Below are 26,603 nucleotides of genomic sequence, written 5' to 3'. Positions count from 1 at the left end.
GCAGCAGCAGCAGCAGCAAAGAAATGGCGCCAGCATTGGCACCAGTTTCTGCCAAGATCAGGGCTATTTTGAGCATGATCTTGCCTGAAATGGGTGCCATGATGGTGATGTTTCTCTGGCAGGGCACATGGTGCAGGCAGCAGTGATCGATAATTGTGGTGGCAGGACACCAGGCAATGGTAGGACAGGGCAGCATGTCCTGATTCGCCTCCGGTAGTGAAATGGGATGTACAGCCTGGTGGGAACAGTACTAGCCTGGCTCATAAGCTCATAAGTGCTGCTGTGAGAATGTGAAACAACTGCAACGAACCAGACAAGATTAATGGTAGCAGGAAGCAAAATCTCCCACTGAAGAGGGAATGAAAGAAATGTTAATAATGCAACTTGAGAGGATGCGTTCCCTTGTTGCTGACGTCTGATGGGCCTATTTTCTCTGTGAGGGCCAAGACGGGAGTTGCAGCCCTTCCCTGTCAGCTAACCTGTTAGCAACTGGGAGGTGTTCTACCCCACCCAGTGCAAGAAGGGCCAGTTAAAGCCACCTTTGTTAGCACCATGGTGTTTTTGGCTCCTGTCTAGCATACAGGAATGTTTCACAGAAATGCCAAGATACAGATAAGAGGCTGTCCAACTTGCTTGCTCCAGATGGCCTTGCAGACCCACCCCACTCCCAAGTTGATTGTGACCTTAACTTGCCTTGAATCTGGGATCAGCAATGGTATTCTAGTGACCTCACAGGTCAGGAAGACTCTGGAGACTCAGCTCCTGGTTTAGGAGGTGGATGGTTCCTTGACTCTATCTTTCCCTCAGCCCTGTAATGGAGGTTCATGTTAGTTTTTAGAGAAGTCGAGATAGTAAGAAAGCTGTATGTGATGCTAATCCTTTGGAGCTCCACTGTATTGTTTACTTTTCTCTCTTTTATTGCATTGTCCTTTTTATGCCTTTCCTTGTTCTATTCGTCCTTTTTTGAAGTTTGTAACTGCTTTCTCTATTACAAAACAAATTAAAATAAAGACATATCAAGGTGGCCTGCCAGCTTTTTGCTGCAATGACAATGAGCTTGAAAGAACAGGTGTATCCTCTCTATGAAGTGCAAGCAAAAGTCCACCGCCTATTCCCAATCCTGAGGGCAGACTCTGTTTCCCTCGCAGGTTGTCCCAAATTGAACAGACAGTAAAGGAAGTGAGAGACAAGTAGTCTCCAGGAAATGTAGAGAGAAACCAGGCCGGCAACTTATTAATAGCTGTCCATTCAGTGACCAAGGTGTGGGGGGAGGGCAGGAATCGGGCCACATGGCCATTTTCTCAACACAATGAAATTGTAAGTCATTTGTGTTTGGCACGGCGATACATTCTTTTGACTGTGCTGACATTAAAAGATTGCAACCTGCCTTTCTGGCTGCAATAATCCATGCGAAGCAAAGGGTTCCCAAGCAGGGGTCAACAATTTTTGGCTGGGCTTGTTGACCAAGCCAAAAATGGTAGTTCCAGCTCCTCGCAGAATTTCTCGAGGGGCAAGCTGGGGGATTGTTGGAGATCCTCCCACCCCAAGGGGAAGGCAAGCTCATCAGGCTTGCTAGAGGGTGGTGCCACACTCTGTGTGGTGAGTGCATTTGTTGAAACCTGTTGCCAGGACATGGCAAGCTGCTGAATGCCCTCACCCCATCCAGATAATGTGATCTGCTTGGGCCCTATCAAGCTATCTTCTTGTATCAACTTCACTACCTTAGGATCAAGGAAAGAATGGCCGTGTAAATTGCAGAGAACACAAGGATGTGCATACTGTTCTTGTTTCTTTTTAAATTGTGAATTTGCAGTTTATTTAGGGAGGGTATGAGAAGTTTCTAAAAACTTAGGACCTGCCACTGAAAATAGTACTCCTGTATCAAGTTTTCCCTCTTCCCTTCTATAATATGTTTTAAAACCCACTCCTGTGTTGTGACGTCATTGCTTTCCCTACTCGGTGTCATGGGCTGTAGGGCTGTGGAAATGCACATTCATTACATCAGAGGGGGATAAGGTTAATTATTAAGGTTAATAAGAGGGTGAGAATTTGACATGACGAAGCCATTATCAGTAGTAGCTCCATTTCACTCGCTTTCTAGGGGTACCTCTAACTCCCATCAGTCTCAACCAGCATAGCCAATGCTCAGGGTTGATGGGAGTTGTAGTCCAAAATATATGGAGGGCCCCAGGTTGGCAAGGGCTGTCCCAGTAGGAAGATGTAGTGTTGCTATATTGCCCCTGCGTACCTCTCCTTCAGCTCCAGTTTGAGGATCAAGGTTCAAGGAATGAGTTTCAGGCCCCCCCACTGCAGTTGGGGAGAGTCTCATGAGTGGTTTCTCAGGCATAGAAGCTGCATGGTGCTGTCTTGCATTTAATGCTATTCTTTGTGATTTTGTTTTGTTTTCCTAAACACTCTCCTTCTCCCCATTCTTCTCCCTTTGTCAAGAGGAGGAATACAGCTCCAGTCCGGCGTATTGAGCATTTGGTAAGACTTTGCTTTCTCCAAACTCTCTCTCAACTCTGCCTGCGGGGCTTTCCAGTCTAAAGTTTGATTCACTAGTGACTGAAAACTGTGTTTCTAGACACCATGCTGAAATGTAATCAAGAAGGGCATGTAAGGGCATTCTTCTTCTTCTTCTTCTTCTTCTTCTTCTTCTTCTTCTTCTTCTTCTTCTTCTTCTTCTTCTTCTTCTTCTTCTTCTTCTTGTAATTACATTCATTTTTCTACTTAAAAGGTCTTTATTCATTTCATGACTCGTTCGTTAAAATCGCATTAGGTTCAGTGCAAATTAGGCGCATTTGTTTCATAACTTGAGTTCATTTCTCCCTCTCTCTAACTTCTTCTAATCTCCCTCTTTCTTTTTAAAAATGCTGATGTGGAAGAGGATAGTTGGCTTTGCAGCTGCCTCCAGGCGACCTTCGTCTCTTTCCTCCAGGTGCTCCAGAGTTCCCTGCAAAGACAGATGGTTAAACCACTCTCAGAATTGTAATGCTGTGAGGGGAATAAAGGCTGCCTAATAAAGCTCTGCACCCTCAAAAAACTGTGCTTCTTGGGATTCTTTTGGGAAAGCCATGGCTAATTAAAGTGGCATGCTACCACTTTAAACATAAATTATTACTACTATTACTACTACTATTATTAAAATTTGTATATTGCCCTTCATCCAAAGATCACAGGCCTGTTCACAACATAAAAAATACAAAATGAGAACACAGAATACATAATAAAACAAGAACAGACCAATAACCCTCTCTCTCACAAACACATTCAAAAGGCCATAGAATGTTAATCAGCCAATGTTTGGGTTGAAGATAAATATTTTTGTGGTACATCTTCCAGCTCCTGCAAATGGCTGGATAACTCATTTATAAAGTCTGAAATATTCCTGACATTTTTTTATTAGATTTGTCGAAAGTGAACCTGTTAAGTTCACTTTAAAAAAAAACATTTCTATCAAGGTGAGCCAATTAAGATGGAAGGGATAAAAACTTTTAAAGATATCTATCTATCTATCTATCTATCTATCTATCTATGCATGCTAATCTGAGTGGGGGGAAAGATTAAGATCATTATGTTTTGTTTTTAAGATGCATAGCCTGAGAAGGAGAGAGCCCTAAACCTATTTGCTTTTTCTACAAATCTCATCCACCAAATCAAGGCCCATCATTCTCAGCCCATCAGTCTTCGTAATGGCAATGGTTACCCTGTTCCCTTCATATTATTAGCCCTTATATTGCAGGTGGGGAACTGAGGCTGAAGCCAGCTAGTGGGTTAACACAAGAAGCAAGATTCAGAACAGGGTTTCCTCATTCACAACTCTGAGACAAACTAGATGTTACATTATTTGTGCTTTCGCAAACGGCATTATTAAGCAGGCTGCTTTCATTTTGAAAGAAAAACACCCATGTTGAGTGGGGAAACTGTATGCCAGGGTGCAAATATATGACGGTGTGTGCCCCCCCCCCATGTAGTCCACGTGCTCACTACTGGCATATGGGCCCTGGTAGGTTGGCCAAGGGGAAATGCAGCTCTCAGACAAATAATAATAATTGGCCACACTCCTGCTTTAGAGCAATGTATAGAAAGAAATATGTTTCTCTGTTTCCTGCATGCTGTTCATGGCTCTTTTCAATCAGAGTCACTCTATTCTTGCTTGCTGTTTTGCTTTGGAGGTGCTTTTTTGATGGCTTTCCCCCAACTTCCTCCCTCCCCACATTTATTTTTCAGGGCTCTACCAAGTCCCTCAACACTGCTAAGCAACGGAACACGCTACCCAGGTAAGGGTTTTGCATTTAGGTTTTGCATTCTAGTCACGTTGATTTGTCTTTGGGACCCATAGTTATTCTGTAACTTCTGCAAGCAGCATATTTGTGCTTTGGAGAAGGTGGTGATTTAAATACCATTCTGTGATTACAAAAGGCATGTGTCTGGAATGCTCCAACCAATTCTGATTGGCCACGTTCAGCCGGAACAGTGCCTGTATATGAATAGATTCCTGCTTAATTCAAGCAACATTGGGGATGGGGTTAAGATATGGTGGACTTCTGCTTCATCAGTGGAATGTCAGAAAACGGAGATTAGTATATCTCACCCATATCACCATCTAATCCTCACTCAGCTAAATTCTAAGAGGCAGGAAGCACTTCCTTTTGTGCCCTGCTTCCTAGGCACAGGTCTGCATCCAAGTGGGTGGTGTGTGTTTTTTATCCCACCACTTTCCCTGGGAAAGCACACTGTTTACCACTGAATTGGAGCAAACGTTGATTGGGTTTTCTGTGGATTGCCGCTGGTTCCGATTCAACGGTAAACAGCTGGTTTTCCCAGGGAAAACGGCATGACAAAAAACCACCCACTTGGAAACAGACCTAGAAATCCCTGACCTGGGCCTAGAAAGCAGGGCACAAAAAGAAATGTGGGTGAGCCCCATGGCTTCTTTTGAGACCTACGGGGATCTCTTTGTACACAGGCACTGAGCTGACGTGTAACAACTGCACCTATAGTCTGAAGAATGGACTATATGGCCCATGCGAAACCAAAATGCCTGACAGTGCCATTATACTGTTGTGCACAAACATCATGAATAACCAATTGGCAAATTAGAAACCATGTTGGGACACCTTTTCTGAAATCCCCTCTTTTCCATCAACATTTATTCTATTCTTTGGTCCCTTCCGCAGTGTGGTAAATTGGGCCTTTGGGGATTAGAAAACAATCATGGCTTGCTTCCCCTCAGCTCTTCCTTCCTTCCTTCCTTCCTTCCTTCCTTCATTCCTTCCTTCCTTCCTTCATTCCTTCCTTTAGGAGTTTCAGCCTAGACCACGTGATGGAACGCAAGTATGACTTTGACCTCACCTACATCACTGAGCGCATCATCTCTGTCTTCTTCCCCCTGGCCTTGGAGGAGCAGCGTTACCGTGGCAACCTTCGGGAGGTGGCCCAGATGCTAAAATCCAAGCATGAGGACAAGTACATGGTAAGGAAGCCAAGGGAAGTCGGGGTGGCAATGGGGAAAAAAACCCATTAGGGGGCCATTGCAGGGTGGGCACCTGAAATCAAAAAGTGAGCCTTTCTGGATACCTGGGATTAAGTGTGTGTTGAGGGATGCCTGCTTCTTAGAGAGATGGGGAGCACCATACAGTCTACAGTAGACACAGGATGCTCAGCATAGGATCACAGGGAATCTTTCTTATACTGTGCCCAACCATTGGCACATCTAGCTCAGTTATTGTCTGGCAATGATTTCAGGCAAGGGTGTTTTTCAGCCCTATCTGGAGACACAGGGTAGGAGCTAGGACCCCCTGCATGCGGAACAAATGATCCGCCCCTGAGCTATAGCTCATCCCTTGGAATTCCCCCTGTGCTCCCTGTTCCTCAGTTCAGTCTCCTACCTGAAATATGGCATTGGAAATATGCATGCTGCCAATGCAGATACCCTTGTGGGTATTCTTCTGGGCTGCACAAACACACTTCTGCATCTTGTGGGCTTTGCAAAGGAACAGGGAGCACAGAAGATGGATGGAACTGGTCTGGGGAGGGGGAGAAAAGTTGGAATGGGAGGGTGGGGAAGGGTTGCCAATGTTCTAATTTAGAAACAGAGCCCCTGGGCAGCAGGGTGGGTGGCAGAACTAGAGCAGGCAGAGCCAGGTTAGAATCTGTGGGGTTTTGCAGCTCATGCTGGTGAGGGGCAGAGAAATACTGGCTTGATGAGTACAATATTGGCTGGCTGGTAATTGTGCTAGGGGGTCACTGTGAGTAACAGAGGCCAATGAGATGTCTCTTTGTGTCAACAGCTCCTCAACCTGTCAGAGAAGCGGCATGACATCATCAGGCTGAACCCCAAGGTGAGAGAGAGAGAAGGGTTGGGCCTCAAATGCTTATATTGACCTGGGGGACAGAGTTTTGTTTCGACTGAAGCTATGCTGGTGGGTCTCAAACATTCTCATGATGGAAACTTGCAAAATAACTGTGCCTTTCCAAACACAAGGTAAACAGACAATGAGTCAAGCTTGCAGCTGTCACTTTTGCCTGTATGCAAATCGCACATTTAAGGCACATGACTCCCCCCAAATAATCCTAGGAACTTTAGTCTGTTAAGGGTGCTAGGAATTGTAGCTATGTGAAGGGTAAGCTACAGATTCGTTTGATTTGCACATACATTTTCATAATTAAACTTGGATTTCCAGTAGCAGGATATAGAGAACGCAAGAAGCTGCCTTGTGCTGTGTTGGTCCAGCTATTTTCTACATTGACTGAGATAGCAGGTGTTGTGGTGGGGTACTGCTGCTCACCGGTTGGTCATATTGCTGCTGCTGCTTTTTAGTGGGATTGGAGGAGGAGGAGGAGGAAGAACGAGGTGGCAGTGAGGTCAGTGTGGTGGAAGACCACTGGATTGGCTCTGCCAGTGCACTTGCACCGCAACAACTCTCCTCCCGGAGGTCAAATAAGTGATGCCACTCCACCGTCCACTATTGTCCAGTAATGGCTCTCCAGGGTTACAGACCAGAGTCTTTACCAGATGCTGGGGACTGAACCTGGGACAACCTGCATGCAAAGCAGATGCTCTTTCCCATTGTTCAATAGCAGGAATGTCCAACTCCCAATAGACTGTGATCTATTCTCAGTACTGTATAAAAAAACTGTGCTCTACCCAAAGTTGTGGGGCTTTTTTTAGGAAGCCAAAGTTGGGGGGGGGGTTGCTCTCTTTTTTTGTAAGTAGATCACTGAGGGGCCAGAAGTCAACCAGGATCTACCAGGAACACCTCACGATCTACCAGTAGATCATGTAGTAAAAAATAAAAAACAATCTGACACTCTTAACTCTGGTTCCATTTGTTCTGCCTTTGTATACGCATGTGCCTCCTTAATGCCTAATGCTTCTCTCTCCTTCCCGGCATAGGTGCAAGACTTTGGCTGGCCAGACCTCCACGCCCCACCTTTGGACAAAACCTGCACCATCTGCAAAGCGATGGAGACCTGGCTGAACTCAGACCCACAGCACGTGGTTGTGCTACACTGCAAGGTGCAGAGGAAAATGCCCCAATTTTCCCGGCCATTATAGATGGGCATTTAGGGGAAGTGGCTGTGGATGATGGAGACAGAGGGGACTGCAAAGACACCAGAGACTGGGGAAAGGGCATTTGACTTCTGCAGGTCATGTTCTGTGGGTTCTTACAGTCATTCCTCTGTCTCTCCCCCTGCCTCTGAGTTGGTTCGCATAGTTTTTTGGGAAACTTCTTGCACTCCTAGGTTGCTGCTGCTGCTGCTGCATTTTATGGTCCTAGCCCCAGTGTTTAATGCCTTCTCTCTCTCTCTCTCTCTCTCTCCTTCCCCTATTTGTGCCAGGGCAATAAGGGCAAGACTGGCGTGATCGTAGCAGCCTATATGTACTACAGCAAAATCTCTGCAAGGTACCAAGCAATGCGGGGAGGGAGCTGTACTTGTGTGTGGTAGGCCGTAACTCTCCTTGGCTTCTATCTTCAGCTCAAGACAGAGACTCCTAAGGGGGGGCAGCATGCATGTAACCACTGGCCTCTTTCCTTTCTTCCCTCCTCAGTGCAGACCAGGCCCTCAGCACACTGACCATGCGCAAGTTCTGCGAGGACAAGGTGGCTGCTTCGCTGCAACCCTCCCAGAAGAGGTGAGGCCTGCAGCTTCACCCCCACCCCAATTTCCCCTCTTCCTCTGCTGTCATGCATGTGAAAATAAGCTGCAGGATGGGCGGGAAATGCACCATGTCAAGGCGTTGCAGGGGTGTGCTGTGAGAAACTTTAGAGGAAAACACGGAAATGGGGTGAATCTGTTTGTGTGCAGGTTGCACTAGATAGGAAGCCCTTGTGCCTGAAAACCATTCTGACTATCCAGTGTGCCCTTCTACTCTCACAAATCCACAGGATCCTCAGGGAGAGAAAAAGTGCTGGTAGGAGAACCAAGCGAATATGCAAAAGTGTTAGGTGCGATAGCTAGGAACAAAGGAAAAATTCAATTCAGTTCACATTTAAAGACAAATCTACCTGGTTTGCACTTTCTGAAACAATCCACAAACGAAACAGCCATCCTTCAAAAGTTGCACTTCTCCGAATTTTGCAGTGCAGTTCTCCAGCTAAGGGCTCATCCATACTTTAAATTGCCCCATTGCTAAGCATGGAAAGCAGAAACAAGCAAACTATCCCCAACCCCAACCCCACTAATTCCCCTGGCTTACCACCCATTATTCCACCATGCAGCACAAAACCTCCAGATAAAAACCTGGCAAACCAAAGGTTTACATCGCCTAATAGACTTCTATAAAAACAACAAACCTTTGTCAACACAAGAAATATAGGACAAACTAGAAGACATCCTAATGCCCTGGTTAGCACAACACCAATTACATGCCCTCCTAAACAACCCAACAGTAAAATCAGCAGCAACTAGACCCCTGACAACCTTTGAAAACCTCCTCCTGACGACAAAAGGACACGGCAAAGGAATGGTATCTGCAATATACAAAATACTACTCAAAAATCCCACAAACCCCCTAGACACAATAAAAAGACAATGGAAGGATGACATAGTATATGAAATCAACCCCACCCAATGGACCAGAATGTGGTCTAAACCCCCCCCTTTAAATCCATATCAATGAAAAAAAAAGAACTTACCCTAAAACTCACCTACAGGTGCTACCTAACACCAAGAAAGCTAGCACTAATATGCCCAGGAACCTCACCAAAATGCTGGAGAGGGTGCACTTCCTCAGGTACATACGAGAAATATGTAAAATAACCGAACAAGTAATAGAAATTACCCCAGAATTGGCCCTACTAAACATCTTCCAAGATAATAATGCCCATTTAGACCACAAAGACCTGATAGCCCACCTACTTTCAGCAACCAGAAACGTCATAGCCAGACATTGGAGAGACCTGTCAGGAGTAAGCATGGACCAATGGTACCAAGTAGTATGGGAAACAGCCTTACTAGAAAAACTAACCAACAAGCTGAAACTGACATGGGGACAAATAGAAGAGGATGCCTTCACCCCGGTATGGTTCCCCTTTATCACACACTCAGCCCAACAAGATAATGACAAAAAATTACCGCCAGCATACAAATCAGTATGGCTAACCTGACCCAAAACACCCACCCACCCCACTCACACATGAAAACAAAGATCATCATAGCCAATCACAAATGAACAACTACACCCTTGGCCAACCCCAATCTCTCTCACCACCAAAAGAACACAAGCGAATAAAGGAGAGCCTGCACAAACAAAGCTGACATCAAGCCCTACATATATTAAGCAAAACAGAAACATTGTCACCTAATCCCACCCCCATCTACCCTCCCACCCCCTATCTACCTCATTTTCCCTCTTTCTTCTTACTGTCTTAACAAATGAAACTGATTTGCAAAAATGATACATATAAAAATATGAGAGACACTGCACACACCTTTGTAATTCAAGAAATCTTTAATAAAAAATCCTTTTTTAAAAAAAATTGCCCCATTGCTTTCCACTGGGAAAACCTGTGGTTTAATGCTGAATTGGAAAAAAACGGCAATCTGCTTTCCCACAGTTGTTGTTTGTTTAGCACCAAAGAGCAGATTTTCTGGGGGAAAGTAGCAGGGCAAAGACAAAACTGCTCGGATGTTTGCCTAGATTATACGGGACAAGCAGAAAGTGACTTGGACCCGTGCTTGCAAGGCATGGGGCAAGTGGAAGTGTGGATGAGCCCTGTGTAATGTCTTTTAAAAATGCATTTACTAGGGTAAACACTGCATAAAAATGCATATACAGTGGTGCCTCGCTTAACGAATGCCCTGATTAATGAAATTTCCGCTTAACGAAAGGATTTTTCGAGCGGAGGTTACCTCGCTAGACGAATGCGTTTTACAAAAAATTCGTCTAGCGAATCGCGGTTTCCCATAGGAATGCATTGAAATTCAATTAATGTGTTCCTATGGGCAAAAAAAATTTCAATGCATTCCTATGGGATTCGCTAGATGAATTTTTCACTATAAGAAAAGACCCGTGGAACGAATTAATTTCGTCTAGCGAGGCACCACTGTACTAGTAAAAATAGCATTAAAATGCATTATATTTGGAGAAATTGCTTTGCTAAAATGTGTATGATAGGCAAAACAGCATACAAAAATGTGTATTAGGAGAAATTTGTATTAAAATGCTTATGCATTTTCATGAGGATTGAAAAATGGATTTCATGATGTGGAGACTTGAACTTAAGAAAGGAAAAATGATAAACCGAGAAACCAAAAGTGATAGATTTGCCCATCCCTCAGGACAGCCCAGTCCCAGTGCACTTGCCTGTTGACAGGGCTGCATAGCTGTTGTGCTCCCACCAAGCAGACCTGGTCATCTGGACAGGTGTAGTAGCTGCTACGCTGTGTTGCAGAGATGTGGAGATGGAGAGTGAAGATGGAAGAGTGGCAACGATTCAGGGGGCTAGTTGTAAACCTCCTGTTAGCCTGATGAAGCCTGGAGGTTTTGGAGCTGTCAAACCCAACTGAATCATCTGAATTCCCACGTGGTACAGGTGAATTTCCCCCTATATGCACATACAAAAGGTCCCTATACATACATAACTAGATATTGGGGATCTAGATTGTAGCCAGCTTTTCTCCCCAAGATGCTGGTTTTCTTTTCTTTTTTTCTTTTTTTTAAATTTTAAAAATAAACTTTATTGGAATTCAAATTAAAATACATTCACAAACACACTACAAAAGCAATAATATAAAAATAATAACATACAAAAACATAAATAATGATAATATAACAAATAGAAATAATATCATACAACTTCAAATATAAAAAATAATAATAATCATAAAACAAAAACAAACAAAAAACATACATTCAAATATTCATTCATACCCAAAATCAAAGTAATCAAAATACATTTCAGCTATATTCTTAATTTTCTATTTACATTACACCTTTATTTATTCCCCTATATCTCCTCCTCCCATGTTCGACTTCCACTTACCTCCCTCTCAGGTTCTTTGATTGCTATGCTCTGGTACTGCTTCCCCTCAACCCTATATAAATATATCCTATAATTCTCAAATAACATCATAACTTGTAAGGGAAAAAAAGGAGAAAAAGAATTCACCATCATTCAACTTTATCAGCTTAAATTAAATCATCTCAGCTCAGTACGAGGTATTAGAAATAAACCCAAGATTTTACTGGGGGCACTGTCCCTTTGTGTACTCTCCAAATTTTCCCCCAGTTCTGATGGAATTTCGTATTAGAATACCCTCTAATTGAGTTGGTCAGGTTATCCAGGTCTAAATAGCTAAGTAGCTTCTCCTGCCATTCCAAAATATTGGGTATTTCTTCTTCCAATAGGATGCGATCAGAGTTCTTGCAGCTGTCACGGCATACATACACCTGTATGCCAAGATGCTGATTTTCTCATTGTGGAGATGTTGTCTGCTTTGGGACACTTCCCAACCCATGGGTTGTCAGATGTGGTATGACCCAGGAACTTCCCACCTTTTGAGGCTCTTGACTGCTATTATGAAACGGGGTGTGGAGGCTAAGGGGTAAAGGAGGAGGTAGGTTTGAGACCCAGAATTTCTTCCCTGTGGCTGACCCTTCTCTCTTTTCCCTGTGGACAGGTATATCCAGTATTTTAGTGGGCTACTCTCAGGCACAATCAAGATGAACAGCAACACCCTGTTTCTGCACCATGTTCTTCTCCCGGCTATCCCTACCTTTGGAGCTGGAGGAGGTAAGTGCTGCAGGTGATGTCCAGAAAATACACCTCCCCATTCAAATGCAAGACTGGCATAGTGGGCATGGCTTAAAAGCCTGCTTGCACCCACCCACCCCCGTCTGTTCTTGCACGCATTTGTGTGAACACTTGTGCATAGCACCATTTCAGGTCAAACAAGAGTTTACACAGACCAAAAGGGTGAGAAAAAACAAGAGAGGGGGGGGGACTGACCTGGTAGGGTTTTTATAAAATTGAGAATAGCATGGAGAGCGCAAAATAGGGAGACTTTTTGCTTTCTCTCATAACACTAGATCTTGAAGTTGCTCATTTACGTTGATCGACAGCTGGTTCAGAAAACAATTCTTCACGTGTGGGACCTACAACAAAATGTTGCAGTGTGACACACACCCCACTTGGTTCCTTTTCCCATTCCCTTTGTCTGCCACCCCACCCCGCAAAAGCTGTCAGCAGTCTGTGCCTGCTGGATATGCTTCGTGACTTCACTGGTGGGCTGTTTTAACCCTCGCCTTTTATAGTCGTCGTCCGTCCCCCCCCCAAAAAAAGATTTCTTTGTACTTGGGGGTTTCTAATTGTGTTGAAACCTCCCTTTTGTGGGTGGATGGCTACCTAAACCAGTGTTTCCCAACCTTGTGCCTCCAGCTGTTTTCGGACTACAATTCCCATCATTCCTGACCACTGGTCTTGCTAGCTAGGGATGATGGGAGTTGTAGTCCCAAAACATCTGGAGGCACAAGGTTGGGAAACACTGACCTAAACAATGGCACTTAAAGCCCAGTAAAGAGAGCAATACACTATAATAAAGTTAGGGAATTCACTGCCACAAGATGGGGGGGCATGGGTTTAGATGGCTTTTAATCTGAGACAAATCTATGGAAGAGACACCTCTCAATGACTCTTAGTTAGGCTGCCTAAATGAGAACCCCATATTCAGAAGCCTTGGGTTGCCTTTGGGCCCTGTTTGAAGAATTCCCAGAGGTATCTGACTGGCTGCTGTTGCAAACACGATGCTTTTATCACCAGTAGGGCTCTTATGTCCCTAAGCGTGTGCTAGGACACAAACATAGGAGAAAGTGTGAGTGTGTATACAGGGCTAGTTCATCTGCCGGTAAACTAGGCAACCATTCAAGAGGGTCACAATTCAAGGAGTACCCACAATGTTAGAATTAGAACTCAAGCCCCATGTTATTGTGCTAATTATGGTATGCTCTCCAATACATTCTGATCTGAGTGTTGTACCCCATATGCATGAAATGGGGTTGTAGAATAAACTCTTTGTTTAGGCAGGGAAGCTGGTCCTGGTGTACATTTGACCTATGTAAGGCCTTGTGAATAAGAAGATTCCACATGGTGTAGGTGTGGAATTGTTAGTACTGGTCCTAGAATTGAAAATCAGTAGGGTCACCAAATTACATACACATGCCCAACTTTCCTTAGGAATTGAGTTTGGCTGTGAAGGCGGATGAAGGCTGCAGCAGATAGGAATCTACCAGTTTGTCGTGACTACTTCATGCCATCGGAACAGAGCCCTACTGATCAGCGTGCACTGATCTACACACATAAAACAAATTCACGCACAGGCATCTTCCAAAACCCAACACAAACCCCAAAAGTCCCTAGTCAGGAACCGGCACATGGGCGGTGGATACAGATTCAGTCGTTCTGACTCAAGGAACAAGGCAGTTGAGCAGCTCGGCAGCTGTATCCATGACTGAGCAGCCCTTTTTAGGATCCACTCTGCTCACCTCGAAAAGGGGAAGGGGCTAGAAAAGGTGCCCTAAACATAGTCTGCCTCCCTTTCCCCCTGACTGGGTTACCGCGCCCAGTGGGGTCACCACCTAGCGGTCGTAAAAGAGAACCATGTTTATGGAAGACAATCTTACTCGGCTATGAGTGATTGCCGAAGAAGAAGAAGGAATTGAGTTTGTTGGCCTGACCCATCAGGCTTCTCTTATGTCCTTATCTTTCCTCTTCCAGGTTATCAACCCTTCTTGAAGATTTACCAGTCCATGCAGCTGGTATACACGTCTGGGATCTAGTGAGTATGAGTGGGTTCTGCCTAGGGCAAATGCCTAGGTCACCCTCCGAATTCTTCATAGATAAAGGCCAATCTCCTTGGAGCTTTCATCCCAGCTGTCCTTCTGTTTCTTCCTGTCTTACAGCAGTCTTCATGGTTCTGGTGGAACTCAGAAGCTCTGCATCAGCCTGGAGCCAGCCTTGCTCTTGAAAGGAGATATCATGGTGAGTGATGGCAGGAACTCAGGATGTAAGGTTGGAAGGCTGGACTTGGTGGACCTCTGATCCAGCAAGGCACTTCTTTATGTTCTTAAGGAAGAATTAAGACTCAGAAACGCAACTATTCTTTAGCTGTTTAAGAGATCCCAAGTCTGCACTCCTACTTTGTAAATGTAGAACATGCTGTTACATAAGGGGTAGTGAGATTAGTGGACTCCATATATTATTGGACTACAACTCCCATCATCCCTGACCATTTGCCATGTTGACTGGGGCTGGTGGGAGTTGGAGTCTAACAACTGGAGGCCACCACATTGGATAGCCCTGTGGAGATTCTGACATCATTATCTAAAACAAATAAATGATCCAATCTGTCTCTCTTTTTTCCAGAGAAGGTGACTCATAAGTATTGTTTGTAGATTACAGGCTCACCTCACTTTTGCCTCTGGTCAACAGGTTTACATACTTTAAAATAATGTCTCCAAAAATTATGAAATCTGTTTGACTGGAGATGACTGATGTAGGGGGAGTGGTGTACCCCGAGTAGCGATGGCTCTTTCTCAAGCTATTTCCTTTTTATAAAAAAAATTAAAAATTTTACATAACAAATTTCAATTTAAACATTTCAATCACATTCACATTTAGGATTCTCCAAATCCCTTTACTTCCCTCCGCCCTTCTCTGGTTTTCATTGTCAATCCCTTTTTATTCAACTTATCCTTTCCTCCCCCAATCTATTACAGTATTAACTTTTCCATTATATTTTGTCTTTTACAAGTATTACTCTAATCCTGCCAAGGTACAATGTTCTCTTAAATAGATTCTAATTTTCCCCCCATTCCTTCTTGAATTTCTGCTTTTCCTGGTCTCTGATTTTCCCAGTCAATTTCGCCATTTCGTCATAGTCCATCATCTTCATCGGCCATTCTTTTCTGGTTGGAACTTTGTCTTCTTTTCATCTCTTTCTCAAGCAATTTCCAACACTCCTAGGAAACACTGACAGCCTTACTAACTGTAATTAGCCGATTCATCACTTCATCTTTTCCCCACACACTTAGAGTTTTAGTTTTCTTCCAGTTTGGCTGAAGATATAAAATAATTGCTACTGGATCTCTAGAGAACTCATCGTCCAGCATCTTCAATCTGGATACAGGCTTCCCACAGGCACCTGGATGGCCTGATCCAGCAGCAGGCTCTTCCTATATTCTGAATCAACTCAAGTACTTTCCGTCCATGTTCCCTGACCATGAAAATAATGGTGCTAAATGTGTACAGAATCTGTGGGCTTGGTGTATGTGAATGTTTGAGTGTGCCCAGACAGCTGTGTATGGTGGGGTAGTAGCAGGAGCCTGCTTGCCAGCTGGGAGAGCTATGCCTTGCGTGATTATTATGTTCATTTCCCGTCCTTTTTCTTAGGTGAAATGTTACCATAAGCAGCTCCAGGGCACCGAGCGTGATGTTGTGTTCCGCGTCCAGTTCCACACCTGCACCATCCACAGCACCCAACTGTGGTTTAGTAAAGATGAGCTGGATGAAGCCTGGAGAGGTGAGAGCAAGAGGCCTAATCCTTGGGCAACAAGAAATAAAAACAAAAGGGTGGCATTCAACCAAGTTTTACTCAGAGGTGACCTATTGAAATTAATGGACCCAACTTAGTCTTGTTCATTAATTTCACCAGATCTACTCAAAGTCTGGTACGGTTAATTTATTTCAGTCTGAGTTTTTTGTAGACAAGAACCTATTTCTTGCCACAAAATCTCTTCCTATGGTTGCTGCAGCAGACCAAGGAGTGGTCTGCATGTTCAGCAAAATTCCATGGTAGAGTCCATCCCAGGCTGTACCACTTAGGACTTAAAAGAGAAGGAGTCACATTTTGAAACTGTCCCTGCAAGTGAAAAATGTGCTGCCCATGGACATTGAGGAGGAGGGTAGGCCAGAACATTTTCTCCCTGGTGCGTTATTTATCTCCATGAAGGAGTTTTTTTACTTGAAGGAAGCATTCAGAAACTGAATTCAGCCTTAAGTTGTAGAGGCCAAGATTTTGCTGAACATGTGGCTCTCTTAGAGTCTAGTTTTGCAAGATTCCACTACAGGAAGCACCTTGAGAACAACCTCGGGTTTTAGACGAAGGGCAAGTGAATTTAAGACTGAAGCCAGTGTTTGCGTGAACATGGCATGTGATGCAGGTAATCACTCCTGCCCAGGTGCAAGTCAGGCTATTCATCTCATTTCCCTGTTTTCTTTCCCTAGATGAACGGTTCCCATTTGAAGCGAGTGTGGAGTTTGTCTTCTCTTCCAGCCCTGAGAAAATTAAAGGTGGGTGGATGACAGAGTTGGAGGGATATGGTGGCAGTACCATGAACTATGCCACAAACACCTCCTGGATCATTCCAAAAGTCAGGTCCACCCACCTTTGCCCTTTGGCCCCATCCCCATTGGCTTGTGGCAGCCAGAGGTGGCAGCCTTGCTGAAGCTAAGCAAGCCTTGATCTGGCTTAGATGGGAGACTTCCTGAGACCCTTACATGCACTGCCTTGAGTTTTGTATAAGAAAGGTGAGATGTGAATGTATTAAGGAAAAGAGCGGGGAGGAGGACACCAATTTAAACTGGAACATTTGGGAAACAAAGCAACCCAGACAAGCAGGAATTTGCCTGCTATCTGTTGTCAATGTCTGTGAGTATGTGGGGGGTCTTCAAACTAGTCTGCAGAACATTGCAGTGCCTTCTTGCTTCACTGGTGATGTGGCACCAGGAAAGTGCCAGAATCTGTGCCCACCCACCTTAGAGCAAGCCCAGCCAAGCTGGCAGCACCACCAGTCCATGTAGGGCACCTCAGCTGAGCTGTAGTTTTCCTGCAAGATGTAGGGATGGCCACTAACCTGGGTGGCTTTAAAAGAGGATTAGACAAATCCATGGAGGGTATGGCTATGCTCTACCCTCCACTGTTGGAGGCAGCATTCCTGGACATCTCAAGTGGGGAGAATGCTGTTGTGCTCAGTGCCTGTTTGCTGGCTTCCCATAGGCACCTAGTTGACCACTTTGAGAAACTAAAATTGTGGCAGTTTTATGGAATCCATTTTATGAAGTAAATAAAAACAGAACTTTCTTTGGTCTGATCCAGCAGAGATGTTCCTAAAGGTTTTTTATTTGTCTTGTGTTTTTGCTTCCCTCTTGGGACTGCACGAATTGGGGTGGTTTATCAAGCATCTTGGAAGGCCACAATTTATGGCTGGTGAAGGGAGGTGTGTTTGGTGTGTTGTGCTGATCTGCCTTTAGAGAAATGTTGTCATTTGGAAGCATCTTAAAGTACCATGGCACTTTTTGGGGGGCGGGCAAGGGGTAACATATTCCTTGCTTAGAGTGATCCTTCCCCTAGACCACCAGACCAATAGAAACTCCTTTTGGCTCTGCAAATATTGCCGGTGGTGAAGGGGGGGATGAGTGAGCATCATCTGTCGATGGGGATCAAAGCATTTCCTTCTGCCATAAGCTTCCCATTTCCTTGTATGGTCAGGGCTGTGTGTATACCATGATTACAGGAGTGAGGGTGGGCAGAACTAGGCAATGAAACCCACAAGGAAAGAGGCAAACTGCAAGCAGACCATGGACTGGGAGGTTTAATCGTGTGGAATGAAAACCATAAGAAGTATAGTTTCGATTTAAAGTCTTCTGTTGGCCAGCGGGGTGGTGACTGTGGGTCTTACATTCTTTCACTTCAAAGATAATTCATTTGGGAACCTTCTGCCAAAATTTTAGCATTTGCCAGTGGGATATCTCAGAGTAGCTCCCAGTGGCCTTTCATCCAGGTGCTGATGAGATCCACATTTCCTTAGCTTCCATAAAGCTTCAGAATCGGAGGGAATCCCTGACAAACCACTGTGCAGATGGAGAAAAGCAAGATCAGCACATCAAGCCTTTATTTTATTTATTTGGGGGGATTGGTAAACTGCCACTCCAAAATGGAATCCAGATGGCTTGAATTCACTGTCACTAGAATTGATTAATATCCCTGAAAACCAGTGGTCAATCAACACGACATTCTAATACATCTGTGATGACCCCAGGGCTTTCAGGGGATTTAGGGGCAGATGTCCCACAAGGTGTAGTGCATGCATCCCTACAACTCCCATGATCCCTAGCTAACAGGACCAGTGGTCAGGGATGATGGGAATTGTAGTCCAAAACATCTGGAGGGCCGAAGTTTGGGGATGCCTGATGTAGTGGTTGGAGTGTTGGACTAAGTCTAGGGAGACACAGATCCCCAAATACCCATTTAATCATGATGTTGGCTGGGTGGCTGTGCCAGTCACTATCCTTCAATCTAACCTACCCCACAGGGCCAATGTGAGGATATAATGAGTTTGGAGAAGCAGGTACACAGCTTGAGCTTATTGAAAGAAAGGCAGAATAAGAGCACTAAAAACCACCTTACTAGGATATATGAGAAGGGGGGGAGCATTTGTACAATGCATGCCTCCGTATGCTCTGCATGCTGATCTATTTGTTTATTTAAAATATTTCTTGCCTGCCTGCCTTACATCAAAAATAATTCCACGGCAGGGTACCAGCAGAATAAAATATTGAACTTTAAATCTGTAAATGCATCAAATTTTGAAACAACATCAATGACAGCAGAGAAAAGAGCACCATTCTTCAAAGGTGCAGAGTGACTTCCTCCGTCCAAACAAACTCACAGCTGATATTGCATAAATGCCTGGGTAAATAGATGCGCTTTGAGCTGGCAATGAAACAGGGGGGAAAGAGTGTCAACCAGAGTTGAGTGGAAAGGGCTCATGTCCCATAACCAGGGGGCCACCACAGAGAGAGAGAGAGAGAGAGAGAGAGAGAGAGAGAGAGAGAGAGAGAGAGAGAGAGAGAGAGAGAGAGAGAGAGAGCGCATAATTGCACACCCCTTCAGGATGCTGACCAGAGACAGAGGAAAAGTCTAGGGCAGGCATAGGCAACCTTGGCTCTCCAGATGTTTTGGAACTACAACTCCCATGATCCCTAGCTAACAGGGCCAGTGGTCAGGGATGATGGGAGTTGTAGTTCCAAAACATCTGGAGAGCCAAGGTTGCCTATGCCTGGTCTAGGGGGTAGCCAGATTTTTTCCTTTACTTCAATGTCATTCCCAATTATAGTGTTTTATTTTCCCCATTGCAATGAAAGGTAACCATTAACTGGCACAGTAGAAAATGAAGAAATGCACTTGACTAGATCTATCCTCATAGGCCCCTCTTGGGCAGAGTGACAGAAATGTGGGAATCCTGTTTTTTAAAAAAACCCACAAATGAGGCTTTTTAAAAACATTGTCAGTCATGCTTCAGCCTGTTACAGAAAATCCTAGGTTATACAGTTAAATAAATATGCACATCCACAATCCTTTTATAACTCTGCTGACTGGTGTGCAGCCATGGGAATACGCTATCCATTCCATTCCATACGTTATCTTGAATGCACTTAATCCTTCTAACGCTGAGATTCCCTGGCCCTTCCTGTCTCTTTCCCCAGGCCGTGAGACCTACAGGAACAATGCTGCTGTTGCAGTAGATTACAACATCTCCGATCCCATAGTGCGCTGGGACTCCTATGAAAACTTCAACCTGCACCATGAGGACAGCCTGGAAGGTACACGGGGACTAATCCCAGCAAGACATTCCTGCAGTCTCTTCCTAGCACTCACACCCTTATTGCCACGCTACTTGGGCAAGTGTGTGTGTGTGTGTGTGTGTGTGTGTGTGTGTGTGTGTGTGTTTTCTGCAATTCCAAACTTGGACCCGGGATTTGGTATTTGCAGAACTGAGATTTTCTTGATGCAGAAGTCTGGTTGTCATGGCACAGAATTTTGCTGTTGCATTTTAAGATGTACAGTTGAGTCACATCATGCGCTGGGGTTATGTTCCAAGGCAGTGTGCATATGCAAAAATCGTGTATAGGCAAAATTACATTCTTCTGGTCTTCTCTCCTCCTCTGGCTGACAAGGCAGGGGCACAGAGGAGCAGAGAAGAGCCTTTTGGTGTCTCTGCTGCCTCCCCTCACTCCACCTGTGGAAGGGAGGAAGAGGAAGGTGGTCAGAGAGATGAAGCCAGAAGAAAAACTCTGGAATGGATCCTGGACTGGAGCTGCAGCCAAATGCATATAGTTGAAACCACATAGGATTAATGCACATAAGATGTGACTCAACCGTACACACATGCTTATATCTAAGCACTGTACACTCTGCTGATATCTAAAAGTGGACAATATTGAGATTTGCTTTTGTTTTCACAAGGATGCATCAGGCAACTTTCTGCTGTTGGCTCTAAGGCTTCTTTCAAGTCTGAGCTGTGTGCCACAATTCAGTCAGCTCATCTTAACTTCCTGCGCTGGTTACACTTTGAGTGGGTGAGCGGAGCTCAAAGTTCTCCCTTCATTTTTAAAGAAATTTGGTGTTTCAGAGTTTGAAACCCCAGTCTGGACAGGATGATGGCCCCAGCACAGACACATCTGGACTAAAGTGACTTTTTTTGCCCCTGGGAGCTGTAATCCCAACAGCTGGTTTTTACGCAGTCAACCCTGATTACAGTTTCCTCCTAACATCCACTTAAAGTAAACTCGTTAAGAACTAAAATAAATAAAATACCGAAGGGAGTAAGCAAATGGGAATTTAATAGTTGTGGCACGTCTGCCTCAAATGCCAGAAAAAATGTCAACAGGATGGAATAAAACTCCTTCTTCCTTCCTAGCAAGAGCTGATATTTAGAGAAAGGAGGCCATCTTTTGCAATGTGTTTGTTTGTGGAGAAAGAGTGCCATAAATTTGGAAAATAAAGTATAACGATGAGTTTGATCAATGGATGGATGAGTAATGGCCTCTCAGAAAGGTGTACATATGAGGAAGAAAATGTACCCTTCACAGGCCCCAGTGGACAACCCCCCCCCCCCACATACATGCACACATACACACACACACACACACACACACACACACACACACACACACACACTGGACAAGGCCTGATTCTGTTTCAGCATGTTCATTAAACCAAAGCTATGGCAGAAGAGAGACAGTAGTTCTTAAGAGAGGTGAAGATGATTTCAGAGAGAGGCTTTGCTTTCTGCAATATTCACACATATTTCATTTGGCTCACTGTAGCTTCTGGCCAAATTGGTTTTCCAGGATTTTGAAACAAAATAAAGGAACCTAGAAAACCTGATTACCTGAGATAAAAGTCTGATACAGCCCACAAAAGGCAACCCTGCTTTCAAACCAGTTTTAGCTCTAATCATCTGTCTCCAGCCATGGGATGAAGACAGGCTTGATGTTTATTTTTAATTTTTTTTTACTTTTAACTTGGTTTTTTTTAAGATTTAACTGTATGTTTTGATATTGTTATAAACTGCTGTGATATATTTTAATGATACAGTGGTGTTTAACTTTTTTATAAATAATAAATAAATAAAAGGATTTTAAAAGCGGCCAAAGCAGGTTCTTAATCATTGTAGGAACCTGGTTCCATAACTTGTACAACAAACAGCCACTTGCCAGTCAATGCTCTACTCTTTGCACATCGAGTGTGCTTGCTCGCCTCTTTGTCACTGTTTTAAAGAAACATATGTAGGCTTGCTCATTTATACACACTTTGCTCAATTAAATAAACAAACTTCTTTTAAAAAAAGTTTTTTAATTACTTGAGGAACTGGAGCACAAACTCATAGTCACAATATATATTTCACTACTTGAACCATGCTTTTCTGAGGTAGATGGGGCCAAGTTTTTAAAAGTGCAGGATTGTTCTTGAAGGTGGTCAGTTCATGCGGTAGAATATGCTTCTGGTCCCCAGTCCACTGTCTGGAGAAAAGACGGCAAGAGCTGTCAAACATATAGATTCCATAGGTGATATCATCAGGCGTGAGGCAGGTGAAGATTCTACTGCCAATGCACCATCAGAAGCCTTAAAGTGTGCTCCTGAGGGTGCACTGGCAAGGGAAAGCAGACTTTGTCTCTTCTGCCCAGCGGCTGATGGGCTGTTGAGCCAAAATCTGGATCTGATGTGCAAGGGAGAGCCCCATGGGGAACTTGCTCACACACCTGATGCCTGAGCTGAGTGTGGTGCTTTGAAGTTCTGAATGCAGAACTTTGAAGCGTCCAATTACTTGGTGGGCAGCCCCACCCACCTGTCAAATTTGGCCTGCAAGGCTAGATCCTAATAAGGATCTGGCCCGCAGAGCCAAAAAGGTTCCCACGCCTGATGTAAAAGTTACTCATCCCCAGTACTAAACCATGAGCGTAGAGCATGAGGCACCTGGACGAACATGTTCCAAGCACACAGGCACAAGCCATTTGCTGGGGGGACTCCAGGCCACATGTGCTGTGTGAATGCCGATCTCACCTACTGCTCTGCATCGCCCACACCCTTCCCTGAGTGGTTGTTTCACTTGTCCTTTGCAGATGTCTTGCACACCCGGGGCCCTCTTGACGGAAGCCTCTATGCCCGGATCAAGAAGAAAGGTGACCTGAGCAGCTTCTCCTCCTCTACCAATGGCAGCCCCAGCGGACCAGAGTCCCCTCCGCAGCAAGGTGGGCGCTTCCTGTCCATCAGCAGCGACTCAGGACACTCCTCCCTGCTGACCGAGAAGGCGGATGAGAGCACGCCACTGTCTAGGCCACAGCCCACAGCTGCCGAGAAGGAGGAGCTAGACCGGCTCTTGGGGGGGTTTGGTGTCCAGCCTCGGCAACCGAGTGAAGGGAGCTGTCCCCATGCCATTTCCCCTTCTCCTACCAAAGAGAGAGAAACTGCCATTTTGGAAGATGAGCTCTCAGACCCAGGTCAGCCAGGAATCCACTTTTCCTACCCAGCTCAGCGCTCTGGCTTGGCCCGCCATTGTTCCTGCCGCCTTGCTTACCGTTCCCGCAGCCCTGAGAGGCCTCCCAACATGGTCTACTACAGACCAGATGGGACTCTGGAGTGGAGGCAGCCCCTCTATAATGGTGGGCCCTCTCATGCGCACCCGGAGGGGTATGAAGAGAAACGGCGGGTGTTCCGCTCCCTGTCCGAGGGCATACAGTCGCCCCACACCTACCCCTTTGGCCATGAGACACTGCCACCTCACAGCCCCAGCCGGCGGGAGCAGGAGGAGCTGCTCATCTTGGAGGACCCACCCACTTTCTTATGCCCCTGCCAAGATTGCCAAGAGGTGGCTCGTGAAGAGGCAAGGTTGCCCACCGCTGCTTTCTACAGCCTCCGCCTGGACCGGGACTCTGATCTGTGGGGGGTGGAAAACGCAAGGCCGTCTCTGCTTCATCACCCGCTCCACCGGGAAGGGCAGCCTGTGCCCCTTCTAATGCCTGCTACCTATGGGCACCACCCTGTGCCCCATGGGCAACACCAAACCTTTAACTTTGAGCCCAAGGTGGTGGCAGGTCACATAGGTCACGCTTACCCAGCCCACCAGAGGCCCAAAGTGATGGAAGAGAATGCTGAGGCTTTTCCTTACCCCCGCTATGGCCCCCCTTACCCTCCAGGGCCACCCTACCCCTACGGCCGGGGCCCAGCCAAGTCCTGCCTTGTCTCTGGGTACTCTGGGTCTCCCCACTCCGGCTCCATTTCGCCAACCAGCCCCCTGTATCCACCAACCAGGAAGCAAGGATATGAGCCCCCGGAGAGCAGCGATGAATTCCTCCCGCCAGCACCTGTGGAAAGGCAACGTGGTGAGTGTGACTGGCAGGGAGGGGGCTCCATTCCCAAGCCAATGCAGGAGGCATCCTGGGCATTCATAGCCAAGGGTTCCTCTCCCCCCCCCCAAAAAAAAGGATTTCAGGCTCAGCAGTTATGGGTGCTGTATCACATGGCTAGAGAGGAACAAGGGGTGTGGTTCTTTGTGCTAGTAAAAGGGCAAGGGTGAACGTCCAGAAACCTTAGTGCAAGGACAGGGAACCTGTGGCCCTCCAGATGTTGCTGGACTTCACCTCACCGTGTTTACCTTGTCTGTAAATGAAATATGCAGAGTAGCAGGACAGTAACTCAGCTGCTTCTGTATATTTATATACCCGTATATTCCGGCGTATAAGACGACTGGGCGTATAAGACGACCCCCAACTTTTCCAGTTAAAATATAGAGTTTGGGATATACTCGCCGTATAAGAAATACAACCCAGCATATAAGACAACCCCCAACTTTTGAGAATATTTTCCTGGGTTAAAAAGTAGTCTTATACGCAGGAATATACAGTATATATTTTCTGTATATCAGTTTATCTGCACACCAGTCACCAGACCGTCTCTTTTGAAAGAGTGTGTCTGTGTGTGTGTCTGTGTCTGTTTCTGTGTATGTATGGTCTGTGGAATCACTAATTTGAGGGGAGGGCAATAGAGAACACTTTTGTGCATTAGTCTGAAAATAGGCCTGGCTATTTGTACAGACAGCACAGATGATGTCATTGCGCAAACTGCTATGTACAAAAGCACACTGTGAAAAAATGTCCCCATCGCATTTCAGAAACCTACTTGTATATACAGCTTTATTGCCAAACAGGTAGACCTGGTATCCAGACATTGTGCTTCTACTTGCTGCTGAAACCCTCGTTTTTCCCCCTGGTCCCCTCCAGCCTTTAAGGCTATGTAAACATGGAAGGCTTAGAAGGCAACTAGGTGGTTCTTTTTCTACATTTGGATTGAAGCTGGTGTGGGGAAAAGCGCATCAAAACAGATGTTTTATAAGGCAAGTCAGGATAGATACAAGATAAATGACAGCTAATGTTGTGCACATACCACTTCCCAAACCTGGTGTGTGTGTGTGTGGAGGTCAGATCCCAATGGGTGCAGAGTAAACAGGAGTGTATACACAGCCTAATTAATTGCACTGCTGCTACAATCAGCTTCACAGCCCCCCTTTCTTTTTTCTATTTTTAAAAAACCCAGACCTAGGTAGCACAACTGGACTGCATTTCAGAATTATTGTACACTATTGTACAAACTCCCCCCTCCTTTTAGCACAATGGGCTATAACACTGGGTCACTTTGCTTTGCAGTGCTGGTGTACAGTAACTTGTGGTTTTTGAGCCACAGCTCCACAACTTGGGTATAATCATTTTAGACTTTCATCTGCATTAGGAGAATAATTTTTAAAATGTTCACAGACTCTGGGGGCATGTGTGAAATAACAGTTTACAGACTCCGTGCATGTGTGAAATAACAGTTAGAAAGATTGTGGACCCTTTGCTGCTGGCTTTCATTTTTGAGTTGAAAGGTGAGCCATAATCTTCCCAATTCTCAGCAACTGCCTCCTTTCTCCCCTTCCCGAGATGCCCACAAGCCCAGCATTCTAACCACTACTCCGTACTACTAAATATATCCAAGGGGTTCCATGCAAGAGCAGAGGCAGCTATCAAATGCTGGGCTTTTGTTGCCACAGTGCCTATGCAGCAGAGATCCTGTGAAAAGCGATCAATGTGCCCAAGGCCCTGGGATCTGGGATCCGTTCCATATGAATGCGTCGGAATGGCTTTGTGCTAGTCCAACAGACTGTCTGCATTTCCTCTCCTTTCCTTTCCACAGGGATGCAAGACGGCAGGGACGGCATGATGCTCTGGCATGACAGCCCCATCTCCCTTCAGCACCATCGCCAGGAGATACTGGCTCACTGTGCAGACACCTCTGGCTCTCCCACGTCCTTCCACACCAGCAGTCCAGTATTCAGCAGTGACAGGTGGGTGCACCACACAGAAGCCTGCACACATTTCCTACCTGTGGCTCTTTCTAAGAAATCTTTCTGTCCTATTTCAAAGTCAAAGCCAGCTGTCAATCATCATCCTGTAGAGCAGGCATGTCCAACAGGTAGATCGTGATCTACCAGTAGATCACTGGACGTCTGTGGTAGATCACTGGTAGATCATTGGCTCCCCTCAAAGAAGCTGAACAACTGTGGCTCCCCTTAAAAAAGCTCAACATTTACCTCCTCCCTGAAAAAACTCAACAACTTTGACCCAAACCCCCAAAAAGGGGGTAGGTCACTGCCAGTTTTTAACTCTGTGAGTAGATCACAGTCTCTTGGGAGTTGGCCACCCCTGGTGTAGAGCGATTAACTTTACCTGTAGAGCCGTTGTTTGAACTGTGTTCCAGAAAACGTATCACATTTTTTGAAG

General features: G+C 45.3%; 1 protein-coding gene across 7 annotated transcripts in view; it reads left to right on the top strand.

Annotated features, from left to right (window-relative positions):
• The window catches only part of TNS2 (tensin 2), a 130,660-nt gene that overhangs the window by 81,629 nt on the left and 22,428 nt on the right, over window positions 1-26,603 (top strand). For all 7 annotated transcript variants that reach the window (XM_035101897.2, XM_060272182.1, XM_035101906.2 and 4 more), the window contains 15 exons: window positions 2,449-2,487; window positions 4,231-4,280; window positions 5,305-5,476; window positions 6,294-6,344; window positions 7,400-7,522; window positions 7,846-7,910; window positions 8,057-8,140; window positions 12,130-12,242; window positions 14,223-14,283; window positions 14,408-14,486; window positions 15,897-16,026; window positions 16,731-16,796; window positions 19,992-20,108; window positions 22,911-24,170; window positions 26,017-26,167. In XM_035101897.2, the coding sequence (XP_034957788.2) occupies window positions 2,449-2,487; window positions 4,231-4,280; window positions 5,305-5,476; window positions 6,294-6,344; window positions 7,400-7,522; window positions 7,846-7,910; window positions 8,057-8,140; window positions 12,130-12,242; window positions 14,223-14,283; window positions 14,408-14,486; window positions 15,897-16,026; window positions 16,731-16,796; window positions 19,992-20,108; window positions 22,911-24,170; window positions 26,017-26,167 (2,561 nt within the window). The remainder of the gene's footprint in view (window positions 1-2,448; window positions 2,488-4,230; window positions 4,281-5,304; window positions 5,477-6,293; window positions 6,345-7,399; window positions 7,523-7,845; window positions 7,911-8,056; window positions 8,141-12,129; window positions 12,243-14,222; window positions 14,284-14,407; window positions 14,487-15,896; window positions 16,027-16,730; window positions 16,797-19,991; window positions 20,109-22,910; window positions 24,171-26,016; window positions 26,168-26,603) is intronic.

Source organism: Zootoca vivipara, chromosome 2 (assembly GCF_963506605.1).
Source record: "Zootoca vivipara chromosome 2, rZooViv1.1, whole genome shotgun sequence".
Classification (NCBI taxonomy): Eukaryota; Metazoa; Chordata; class Lepidosauria; order Squamata; family Lacertidae; genus Zootoca; species Zootoca vivipara.
The sequence above is the reverse complement of the archived record's forward strand: the minus strand, read 5'-3'. Positions and strand labels throughout refer to the sequence as shown.